Below are 12328 nucleotides of genomic sequence, written 5' to 3' on the forward strand. Positions count from 1 at the left end.
ATTAATTAGATTCTATCAAGGTCAGGCTTTAGTAATGTTTTACTTTAATTTGTTTAAATTAAACAATAAATAAAGCTTCAACATTATGTACTAATATATAGGGTCTAACAATTTCTTCACCAAGCAATGTTATTATATGCAATATTTCTTCAGTGAAAATGGTGGTTTGACCATTGTATTGTTATTTTCCAACATTGTGTGTATGAAGAATACAGAAAGACAGAAGTTTAGCTTGCATCAGTGCACTCATATTCTTGCAAGCGGAAAACAAAGATTTCTGTCTTCTGTGGCGGCCACCTGTTGTTGAGAGCCTGCTTTGTGTTTTCCTCTGTGTGTGTGTGTGTGTGTGTGTGTGTGTGTGTGTGTGTGTGTGTGTGTGTGTGTGTGTGTGTGTGTGTGCGGGACGGATTCGTACTGGTCCGAGTGTCATGATAGAACGCGTGCATCAAAAGCAACAGTTTCCACCTGCTGTCACACTGTACAGTCCCGGTTACAGTTGTTTGGCTGCCTGTGTCTTACAGTCACTCTGCTGTCCCATATTCTCCCAGGCTGACAATGGAGCGGCCGCAACTTCCTCATTTGAATGGGCGGTCTTGTCCACTTTGCGCATGCTGGCAATTGCGCATGCGATCTTAGTAGATCACCCTCAACACAAACCACCAACAAGACATTAGCATACACAAGCAGTTTAGCGCCTGCTATTACGAATCTTCGTAAATCAGGCCCCACAGCTGTGTAATCTGACATTGTTACCGTCATGAATGACCAAATAAAAACAATACTTTTATGATCGTGGCATGAGGCTTTGATAATAGGCTGGCACAAGTAATAGCCAGTATCTGTGTGATAGCTGGCCGATCTAACAGTGTTTTGGTTGGGACGTAAAGTGTAGTAGAATAAACAAGGAAAACAGGCCATAGGGACACACACACACCTGCAGTAGTGCATTTTTAATAAATTGACAAGGAAACTGACAATACAGATACTTGCAACATGTATAACATCAAATCATATTTTTAAATGGTGACAATGGACTATTTTACCACCAGGTATACCAATTGGGTGCGTGTGTGTGTGTACAAAGACATATTGGAGTCTTTTACTTAGTATAGTACAGGATAGTGTAGAATCACAATAAGGAATGTCTAAGCTGATGAAAATATATCAATACAACTTCTTGCAGAGATGTGGTTGAAAATTTTCAATTGTTCAAACAACAAGCAGAAGCAGCCATTTTATTGATGTCAAGCAGATACAGTATATGCAAGAATTTGTGTTAATGGAAAGTAAATATAATATGAAGTAATGAACCATGACCAGAACCAAACCAATGCTTGGAATTCAGTTGCACGCATTCTCAGGTTTATAGCCTAATTTGTTTCCAGTCACCTCCACCTCACATAGTGTAAGGGATTCTTTTCTTTTAGGAATTATGATGTTAATGAACCGGCCTTCCATCCCTTTGCATGAAAATGTTCTTTTAGTCCCAGGCAGAAGAGTCCCCATCACAGCACATCTGAGGAGAATGAATAAAAAACACCAGTGAAACAAAGATAAAATAAAATAAAAAATAAAAATACATAAAACCGTTTCTAGTAGGCTCTAACCTAATTAAGGGGCCATTTACACGAATATAGGTTTCTCTGAAAATGCACAAATATTTATGGGGCTCGGCCTTGCGTTTACACGAAGCTGGCGATTTCAATGAAACCGCACAAACCGAAACCACCCTTTTTTTTCGAAAAAAAAAAACGCTCCTTAGGGTGGATTTTGTTGAAAACGCCTCCTTGCCGGGATTCGTGTAAACGCCAAAACCGATCTTTGTTGGAAACGATGTCACAGCTCTAAACCCCTTCCCCCACCCTGCAATCTGAGCGGCCGTGAGCTGCAGACGACCACTCATAACAACAACAACAACCATGTCGGGCAACGGACTTACTGCTACTAATAACTACAAACAAACCGCAAACAATAGTGAACAATAACACACGGTGCTCATGGATCGATCAATTTGTGTGCAAAGTGAAAATAAACCCAACAAAAGCGATTTGCAAACATTCTGTTTTACTTTTTATATATTTTCTTTTGGGTCGGCAGACTGGGATATTGAGGCAGGAAACTGAAGGTAATTTTACATTTAATCTTGATGCTTCTGCCTAATTTTATACTCACTGATATAGATATGCATAATTATATAATCATTGATATGAATATGTTTAAATAAGTCAATGTATTCTTAAAGATGGGTAATCTATGCTTAACATACTCTATAAGATTCTGTGCAGAGTAACATGATACCTAAGAGAAAAGACAGGAATGCGCCCATCGTAAAACAGTGACCTTAGGTGACCCGCAGTACCAGGCTGAGAGGATCCAGCATCTCTCTACCAAGCATCTATACCTCGGACCTCAGCCTACATCTGGGAACAAAGGCAGCGGCAACATCCAATGAGACTGGGGTGCGGAGACCAGACAGCCAATCAGAGGAGGACGTAATCTGAGCGCGCCAGCAAGAACAACTGGATCTTCTCTATCTAAAAAGACTGACCAGGGGACGAAGAGACAGTCAGACTTCAGGACCTGATAGCACTTGTTGATGTTAGGCTTGAACTCGACCCAGAGCTCTGTATACTTCTATTCTGAATTTGCATACTAAAGATAAAATCAGCATTCTTCTCCAAAAACTCTTCATTAAACGAACACACGGATCGTCAGCACGACACTAGAAAATAAGGCGATCCAACAAAACCTAAACGACCAAAATGTTAGTGAACTTTTACTAGCACGACTCCCAGTCAGTCTTTACATGTACCTTTGCTTTGTGTTCTAAAGTAACTCGAAGCAGAAGGTCGACTCAGTTGTTTATCTCCACCATCTTTTCACAAGCGATATTTCGTTCTGTTTTCAGTGGCGCTTATGTCTTTAGTGAGCTCGGGCTTCTTTAAACATGGCATGCTTTAGGTGTTCTTCTTCTTCTTCCGCCTTTAGGGAGTAAACTTGCAGCACCACTGCAGGCCGGGCTTAGGTCCTACATCATTTTTCACTCGTTTCCAGTGTCTCCGTGTAAACGGCATTTTTTTTTTAAAATATGGCTTTGTGTAAATGCAATTTTTTTTTCTCATGTGCTTTCGAAAAAGTGCGGTTTCAAAAAAAATCTGTCTCCGTGTAAACGGCCCCTACGTATAAAGTATATATCAAAGTGGCGAAAGGGCTTGAGAAGTACATGTTGTTACCTTGGATTAGCATTGCCATTGTCTTGAATAGAATTGCCGATGTGGATCTCAGCACCATCAATGCTTTTGTAATTCCCATCTGCACGGATGGTGACTGTCACCGTATTTATTTTATATGGTATCAAAAGGTCCAATCTCCACCATGGACTCTCCTCCTTCAATGTGGTGCTACAGGATCCATGATTCACATTACTGTCATGATTTCCATCAATAGCTTTGTCAGGACTGGCAGTCCCATCCTGAGAGGATTGTGTGGCTTTTCCTCCCTCTGCAATATTAGGTCCTGGACAGAAATTAGTTAAAAAACGTAGAGGGATTTTGTCTTCAATTCAACATAAGATTGTTGATCGAAAGAAGAAAAATAATTAACATATTTTCAGGAACTTTTTGACATGTAAAAAGACTCAAGAGTAGGTATTACCAGCCAGAGTAGGAGGATTATTAGATTGTTGACCGTCCACCTCCAATTCACACAATGTCAGAGGTTGCTTCATTCCAGGATTCACAATGTTAATGTAGCGGCCTTCCATTCCATTGCAGTCATAGGTTTTAGATGACCCAGGAGCTGGGTTTAAGATTACAGCACATCTAGTGTGATGAAGAAAAAATATATTAGTTAAGCAGTATTACAAGAGAACCACTGCAAGTCGATTCAGTGGTTGTGTCCTATGTTGGGGTGCCAAACTAAATGTTTTATAAGTCAATGTATCCTAATGGGTTTCTTCAGATTTCTTTGTCGTATTATTATTATTTTTTTACTGCTCACTGAGCAACTTGGTAATAGCTTGAGATTAATGTTTCTTCTGATCAGAACCATAACACAGTCCAACAGAACTCTTGCCTCTCACCTTACTTCTGTGAGGAAAGCAAACACATAAAGTATATGACAAAAGTTCTCAGTTGCTATTTTTATTATTATTATTATTATTATTATTATTATTATTATTATTATTATTATTATTATTATTTCAGTACTACTAATCTCTGAGTAAACTTTTGGAACTGACCTATTCAGTGCAGCCAAATGGTAATTAATTTGCAGCACAATCACAAAACCTGTGTCTTAAATTACAATCAATCCAAACTCTTTGATTGGTGAAGAAATTCACTGTAATTTTGTATAGTAGTTGTGGTTTGTCACACCCAAACTATTATAGTCCTCTTTGTCATGATGAATGAGATGATGATGTTACCTGGGATTAATATTGCCATTGTGAGCTAGAGAATTTCCAATGCGGATTTCAGCACCACGAATCCTCTTATAGAGTTGATCTTGCCGGATGATAACTGTCACATTGTTGATTTTATATGCCTTCAAAAGGTCCAGTCTCCACCATGAATTAATATAACTCATTGTTGTACTGCAGGATCCATGTTGCCAGTTGCTGTCAGGATTTCCATCAATAGCTTTTTCGGGACTGGCATTCCCGGACTGACTGGACTGTGTGGCTATTCCTCCCTTTGCAATATTTGTTTCTAAAACAAATTGAAGGAGATAATTCAACACTGAAACATTGATTGTGATAAAATAATCAAAAACAAAAATCTAAAATCAACAAAATCTAAGCTTCTAATCACCAATTGCAGCGGGCTCTTCAGAGGGCTGACCAGTGACTTTCACCTCACACAGTGCCAAGTATTGCTTCTTTCCAGGAATTACAATGTTTATGTAGCGTCCTACCATTCCATTACATTTGTAAGAGTTGGTCGACCCAGGAGCAGGGTCTGAGATCACAGCACACCTAATAATGAAGAACAAAATTCCGTTTAATTCTGTTTAGTTATTTTACTCAGTGTAAAGTCAATAGTGTTACCTTGAATTCGAAGTGCCATTGTTACGAAGAGAATTTCCAATGCGAATCTCAGCTCCGTTGATCCTTCTGTAGAACTGATCTTCACGGATGGTGACTATTACATTTTTGATTTTGTATGGCCTTAAGAGGTCCAGTCTCCACCATGACGTTTCATAATTACGTGTCATGCTACACGATCCCCCTTGGATGTTGGTGTTATAGTTTCCGTCAACGGCTTTTTCAGGACCGGCATCTCCAAACTGACTGGACTGTGTTGCTATTCCTCTATTTGCAATATTTGTTTCTGCACACATCGATCAATTAAGAGGCAAGACATTGACACCTTGGTTTTGTCTGATGTTTGCACATTTTGAACATTTTGTGCTAAAACAATTAACATTGATACATATTATAATAATTAGAAGTAAAAGTAAAAGCAAATATAGGGTTCAAGTCACCAGGTGGAGCAGGCTTTTCAGAGGGCTGACCAGTGACCTTCACCTCACATAGTGTCAAGTATTGCCTCTTTCCTGGAATTACGATGTTTATGTAGCGGCCTTCCATTCCATTGCATGTGTAGACTTTGGTAGATCCAGGGGCAGGGTCTGAGATTATAGCACATCTGATGATAGAGGGGAAGATGCAACAGTGTTAAAGGATTGAAGAAATGTGTAATTCCACTAAAGGTTTTGACCAAATAGTGACATAAGATGAAAGGTGAAATTCACAAGAGTCTTAGTATGTAACATGAATAAGATAGATTTGTTTTAATCGTTCACAAACAATAAGTTTGATTCTCATTCAGTTGGAAATGGGCAATAATGGTACCTTGGATTAACATTGCCATTGCCATTAAGAGAACTTCCGATGCGGATCTCAGCACCAGTAATCGCTTTGAAGTTATTATCTTCACGGATGGTGACTGATACAGTGTTGATTTTATATGTTTTCAAAAGGTCCAGTCTCCACCATGGATTTTGACGAAAGTGTGTGGAGCTACAGGATCCATGTCTCCAGTTGCTGTCGGAGTTCCCATCAACGGCTTTGTCAGCACTGGCAGTTTGATACTGACTTGACTGAGTGGCTGTTCCTCCTATTGCAATATTTGTTTCTGAAAGGTATCATAAGTTTTTATGTTGAAACAGGTCATGACAGCAAATGAATATTTTTTTTTTGTCTTGAGAAGTGAGAAGCCATTCTGTTTTTTCATTTCTGTTCTGTTTTGTTTTTTGTTTATTTTTTCAAATTTGCAGCTGGACTTTGTAACTAATATATTTCAGGAAAGTATATGATTCTAATTACCAGTTGGAGCAGGCTTTTTAGTGGGATGACCAGTGACTTTCACCTCACACAGTGTCAGGTATCGCCTCTGTCTAGGTATCACAATGTTTACATAGCGACCTTCCATTCCTTTGCAGTCATATGTGTTTGTTGATCCAGGAGCAGGGTTTGAGATCACGGCACATCTAAACATCAAAAATAATGAATTCATTTTATAACGCAACATGGTTATATGATTTTTTTTAATCTCAGTAGTGTCCATGGGACATTATGAGATGTATGTCCAGTATGTATGTATTTTACCTTGGGTTATTATTTCCATTGTCATCAAGAGAATTTCCAATGCGGATCTCGGCACCATCGATGTGCTTGTATAGTGTGTCTTCACGGATGGTGACTGTCACAGTCTCAATTTTATGAGGCTTTAAAAGGTCCACTCTCCACCATGGACTCAATAAATTCAATGTGCAGCTACAGGATCCATGTTTCAGGTTGCTGTCATGGTTTCCATCAATGGCTTTGTCAGGGCTTGCCGTACTAGACTGACTCGACTGAGTGGCTATTCCTCCCTTTGCGATATTTGTTTCTGGACAGTTTTGCAAATGAGTGTGAAAGTACTTAACAAAAGCAATGCAAAATTGTTCATCCTGATCCTTACAAAGAATTTGATTTTATCTGAACATAAAATAGAGTGTAACCTACCGGTGGAAGCAAGTGTTTCTGAGGACTGACCAGTGACTTCCACCTCACACAATGAGAGGAATTCCTTCTTTCCAGGAATCACAATGTTCACGTAGCGGCCTTCCATTCCTTTGCAGTTATAGGTGTTGGTCGACCCTGGTGCAGCGTTTAAGATCACAGCACATCTTATGGGTAGAGAAGTAAAGTCGTGTGAGGCTCCATGGCAAATCTAGCAGGTCATAGTGTCCATGAGAATGTGATTAATTTATTACCTTGGGTTAATATTGCCATTGTTTTCAAGAGAATTTCCAATGCGGATTTCAGCTCCGTTAATCTTTTTGTGATAACTGTCTTTACGAACGGTGACTTTCACTGTGTTGATTTTGTATGGCATGAAAAGGTCCAGTCTCCACCATGGATTTACTTCGTTCATTGTGGTGCTACATGAGCTATATTTCCACACGGTATTTGGATTTCCATCAATAGCTTTGTCAGCACTGACTGGATTCTGATATTGACTGGACTGTGTTGCTCTTCCTCTCTTTGCGATGTTCCTTTCTGGGCAATATCCCAACATTTAATCATAAGATGTTGGTAAAACACAAAAAAAAAAACAAAAAAAAACAATAACATGTTCATTTTCAGTTACCAATTGGAGCAGGTTTTTCAGAGGGCTGACCAGTGGCTGTCACCTCACATAGTGTCAAGGATTTCCTCTTTCCAGGAAGTACAACATTTATGTAGCGGCCTACCATTCCACTGCAGTTGTAGTTGTCGACGGACCCAGGTGCAGGGTCCGAAATGACAGCACATCTAACGTTAGATAAATGGAAAAGTGTTGCGTTATAGGACGGCAGCCATATGTGATCTTCTTGTTGAGTTGCAGAGGTATGAATCTGTCTTAGGTAGCAAAATTTACAACTGGGGTATGGTTTTAACTCAGTGTAATGCAGACAATGTCACCTGGGGTTAAGATTTCCATTGTTATCAGGAGAATTTCCAATGCGTATCTCGGCACCAATGATGTCTTTGTAATTCGCATCGTTGCGGGTGGTGACTGTCACAGTGTTGATTTGATAAGGTTTTAGTAGGTCCAGTCTCCACCATGGGCTCATATAATTTAGTGTGATACTGCATGATCCATCTCTCCAGTCGCTGTCATGATTTCCATCGATGGCTTTGTCTGGACTGGCACTCCCATGCTGACTGGACTGAGTGGCTACCCCTCCAATGGCAATATTTGTTTCTAAAAAAAAAGTTAGTTGTCGAGAAAGTTCAAGTAAGGTACCATTTGCCTTTTTCTTGCAAAGTATTTTAGAGTCGAAAAATTGGCTTGTCAAGCTTCATGTGTTGTTGCATTATTGTCCTTCCTTAAATAATTAACTAAACATGTATTTCATTCACCTGTTAAAGCAGGGTGCTCACAGGGAAGACCAGTAACTTTCACCTCGCACAGTGCCAGGTATAGCCTTTTTCCAGGAATCACAATGCTTATGTAGCGCCCTTCCATTCCATTACAATTATAGGTGTTGGTAGACCCAGCAGCAGGATTTGAAATAACAGCACATCTGGTTATAGAAAATAAGTTGTTTTCAGTAATAATTTATCACAGAACAAGAGCCATTAAGCATAATACTTATTATTTGAAAAAAAAAAAATACCATTAGCTCTAATATCAGGAAATCAACAGTTATCTCAGTGAGTATGATCTGTTCAACAGATGCAGTGTCACTTAGGCTCAAATAAAATTAGGTTCGGTTCTAACTTTTAGCCAAGTTAATTTCAAAATTTCCTCACCTTGGATTTGTATTTCCATTGCTATCAAGAGAATTTCCAATGCGGATCTCAGCACCATTGATCCTGTTGAACCTCGGATCTTTAGAGATGGTGACTGTCACAGTATTGATCTTATGTACCCGCAGAAGGTCTAGTCTCCACCATGGAGTCATATAATTTATTGTGGTACTGCAGGATCCATAATTCCAGTTACAATTAGAATTCCCATCAATGGCTTTGTCAGCAGAAGCAGTACTATACTGACTGGACTGAGTAGCTATTCCTCCTGTTGCGATGTTTGTTTCTGGACAATGTAGGAAGATTTTACAGAGAAAAATCCATTGTTGATTTGTATTTACAAGAAAATATTCCAGAAAACTATAACAATAATAATAATAATAATAATAATAATAATAATAATAATAATAATAATAATAATAATAATAATAATAATACATTTGTGTTGCCCTTGTGGATATATTTAAAGACATGATTCAAATCAAGTTCAAATCACCATTGGGAGCTGGTCTTTTTGAGGGCTGACCAGACACTTTCACCTCACATAGGATCAGGAATTTCCTCTTTCCAGGAAGCACAATATTTATGTAGCGGCCTTCCATTCCTTTGCAGTAATAGGTGTTGGTTGACCCAGGTTCAGGTTTTGATATCACAGCACATCTAAACATTTCAAGGAAAACCTTTGACATGAATGTCAAAAACTGTCTTTTTTCTTTCTTTTCTTTTAGTTGTAACAAGTTTACAATCTATGCAATAATGTCATAGTGTCTGAATACATAATATCATTTTAACAGATTTGTTTTGACAAATTTTTCAACACAAGACTGATTTTGTTTTTCATTCTGGCATGCATGATGTTGGCACCTTGGATTATCGTTTCCGTTGTTCTCAAGAGAGTTTCCAATACGGATCTCAGCTCCATCTATTTGATTATAGTTTCTTTCAGCGTTTGTCACTGTCACAGACTTGATTTCATAGTTCTTCAAAAGGTCCAGTCTCCACCATGGAGTCGTATAAATATGCATGGTGTTGCTGCATGATCCATGGTTCCAGTTGCTGTTAGAGTTCCCATCGACGGCTTTGTCAGCACTGGCAGTTAGATACTGACTTGACTGCGTGGCTATCCCTCCAATTGCAATATTTGTTTCTAGTTGTAGAGAAAGTTCAAGAAAGGTAGTGTTTGGCTTTTTCTTGCAAAGTATTTTAGAGAGCTTAACCCATGTGTTGCTAGATTTGTTTCTGGACAATGATGTAACAGTAGCCAGTTGCTCTTTTTCATACTGAAGCATGAATGGCCCTGTGCCTCCTCACCCTCATATTACTGTGACCCCAACACACACATACATCATCATGTTGAAATCACTCCCAGTACATGTAGATTGATGATGCTTTTGGTTTCAAAAACAATGCCAATGTAGTTGTGCCCTAAACTTGATTTCTACTGTTTGGTCAGCAGGGGCTGCAAATAAATAAATGCATAAATAAAAATGCAAAATGATACATTCTCAAACTGCTTCAAATATATTTTGTTCTGTAAATCACTTGTAAGTCAGTGAGTCAGTCATTACGCTTCAATCATTGCTCACAACCGGTTCTACCCACACATCCAAACATGGAACCATCTGGTTTCAAAACAAAACAGGTACTCAAAATGGCACTGTAAATTAAAACCAATCTCTGGGCTTCAGATTGGGTATTCAGAAACCAGTGGGTGACATGATAACTCCGTCCATCTTTACATTCCATCAATGGTTCAAATAATAATATTGTTACTGCAGTAATAGTTACAGCAGTACAACAGACAACACTGTGTCAGTGGACCATTGAAGATATGGCTCTTACTTTTGTGACTCTGGGAAATTTGTATTAATTTTGTAAACTAGTGCAGTGCCCAATGTAATTATATATTTTGGTAGTGTGGTTAACAACTGCAGTGTCTATAGTAAGCACATAAACACAAATTTACAACAAAGCTGCTTGCTAATTTTGGATATGCTTGACTGTGGCGAAAATGACAAAACAACCAAACTAAAGCCTATCCAAAGCAGAGCTTTATGACCAAGCTCATGCAAAGTCATGATGACAAAAAGCAATTTTGGCTACTTTGGCCCACTTGGCTTTGAAACCTTGCTCTTCAAATTACAGCATAGCACTAAGGTTTAAGTTATCATCAAATATATACTGTATACACACACTACAGACAGAGAAAACTCCATTCTCTAAAGAGATAGTCAGCCCTCACACCTGGTTGATGGATTAAGTGAAGCAGTGATTTTTGCAGTTGCGGTGGCATGTTTCATCATCTCCACATTGCGGATGCGTTCTGTGCTTCACGGACATGATGTGTCCGTGAAGCCCAGAACAGAGCACACATACTTAAAAACCAAACTTTGTGGTACAAATTGTCTATTGCAGGCGTGCCCTTAGTTTATTTATTTCTTATCCTAATTCTTTATTTTAAATAATTTTACTGAACAAAATAAATTGTCAACTGGGATAGGCTCCAGGAAAACCACGCTAGGTGGAGTGCAGATGAAAGCAGGTAGAGAAAATGAATGAATGAATGAGTGAAAACACAACGTCATAATCACCAGTTGAAGCAGGCTTTTCAGAGCGTTGACCAGTGACTTTCACCTCACACAGCGTAAGATATGCCCTTTTTCCAGGGATGACAATATTTATGTACTGGCCTTCCATTCCATTGCAGTCAAAGGTGTTGGTTGACTTAGGGGTGGGATTTAATATCACAGCACATCTTATGATAGAGAGGGGGAAAAAAAGATTGTAAGTAAATTATTTGTACCATTGCAACAACCATTTTACCACCTCACCCCAAATGAGATCTTCACAACATAAAATCCCAAGAATGTAATTTGATAATTTGTTTGTCCAAGAACAAACCCATTTATTTAGTTCTGATTGTCATTCTAAAAAAGAAGATTCTGTTACCTGGGATTAACATTGCCATTATGATCGAGAGAATTTCCAATTCGAATCTCTGCCCCATTGATCTTTAGAACATTGTCACAAATAGTGACTATTACTTTGTTGATTTTGTATGGCCTCAGGAGGTTGAGTCTCCACCATGGACTCAAGAGATTCTTTGTGCTGCTGCAGGATCCATGCTTCAAGTTTGGGTCAGAATTCCCATCAATAGCTTTGTCAGGAGTGCCAATCCCAGACTCACTCGACTGTGTCGCAATACCTCTGTTTGCGATGTTAATTTCTGGATAATGTTAAAACATTTATTGAGTCAGTTCATAACAAGGACCGAGACCTGGCATTCCCCTTGTTCTGATATTTATCTGACAAACATAAAATGTTTGTTGAGAAAGGTTATTGAAGAAATGCAGTTATATAGTGGAAAATTCAAAATCAACTCAACAGCAATATTTTTTTCCCTGTCAAGTTGGTAATTATTTGAATAACATGTAACCCCAGGATTCCACTGAAAGCAATTCAAGTCAATTCGCCTCAGAGAAAAAAAATACTTATATTCTTGTCATAAGTTTCTCATGCTTTTCCACCTGTGCGTGAGCACATATT

The 12328-nt window shown here is 38.7% G+C and overlaps 1 protein-coding gene across 1 annotated transcript; it reads right to left on the reverse strand.

Moving 5' to 3' along the window:
• Positions 1 to 1341: 1341 nt before the first annotated feature.
• LOC142879598 (uncharacterized) lies at positions 1342 to 7743 on the reverse strand. Its single transcript, XM_076012990.1, has 11 exons — positions 7638 to 7743; positions 7261 to 7546; positions 7040 to 7173; positions 5855 to 6137; positions 5515 to 5648; positions 5048 to 5330; positions 4812 to 4975; positions 4427 to 4709; positions 3655 to 3821; positions 3234 to 3516; positions 1342 to 1516 (listed from the first exon to the last, which is right to left on the reverse strand). Exons 1-11 carry the CDS (start codon positions 7741 to 7743, stop codon positions 1342 to 1344), a joined length of 2298 nt encoding a protein of 765 aa, XP_075869105.1.
• Positions 7744 to 12328: the final 4585 nt, after the last annotated feature.

This window comes from Nelusetta ayraudi, unplaced genomic scaffold (genome assembly GCF_046127955.1).
Source record: "Nelusetta ayraudi isolate G7.1 ecotype Tasmania unplaced genomic scaffold, CSIRO-AGI_Nayr_v1 ptg000136l, whole genome shotgun sequence".
In the NCBI taxonomy this organism is placed as follows: domain Eukaryota; kingdom Metazoa; phylum Chordata; class Actinopteri; order Tetraodontiformes; family Monacanthidae; genus Nelusetta; species Nelusetta ayraudi.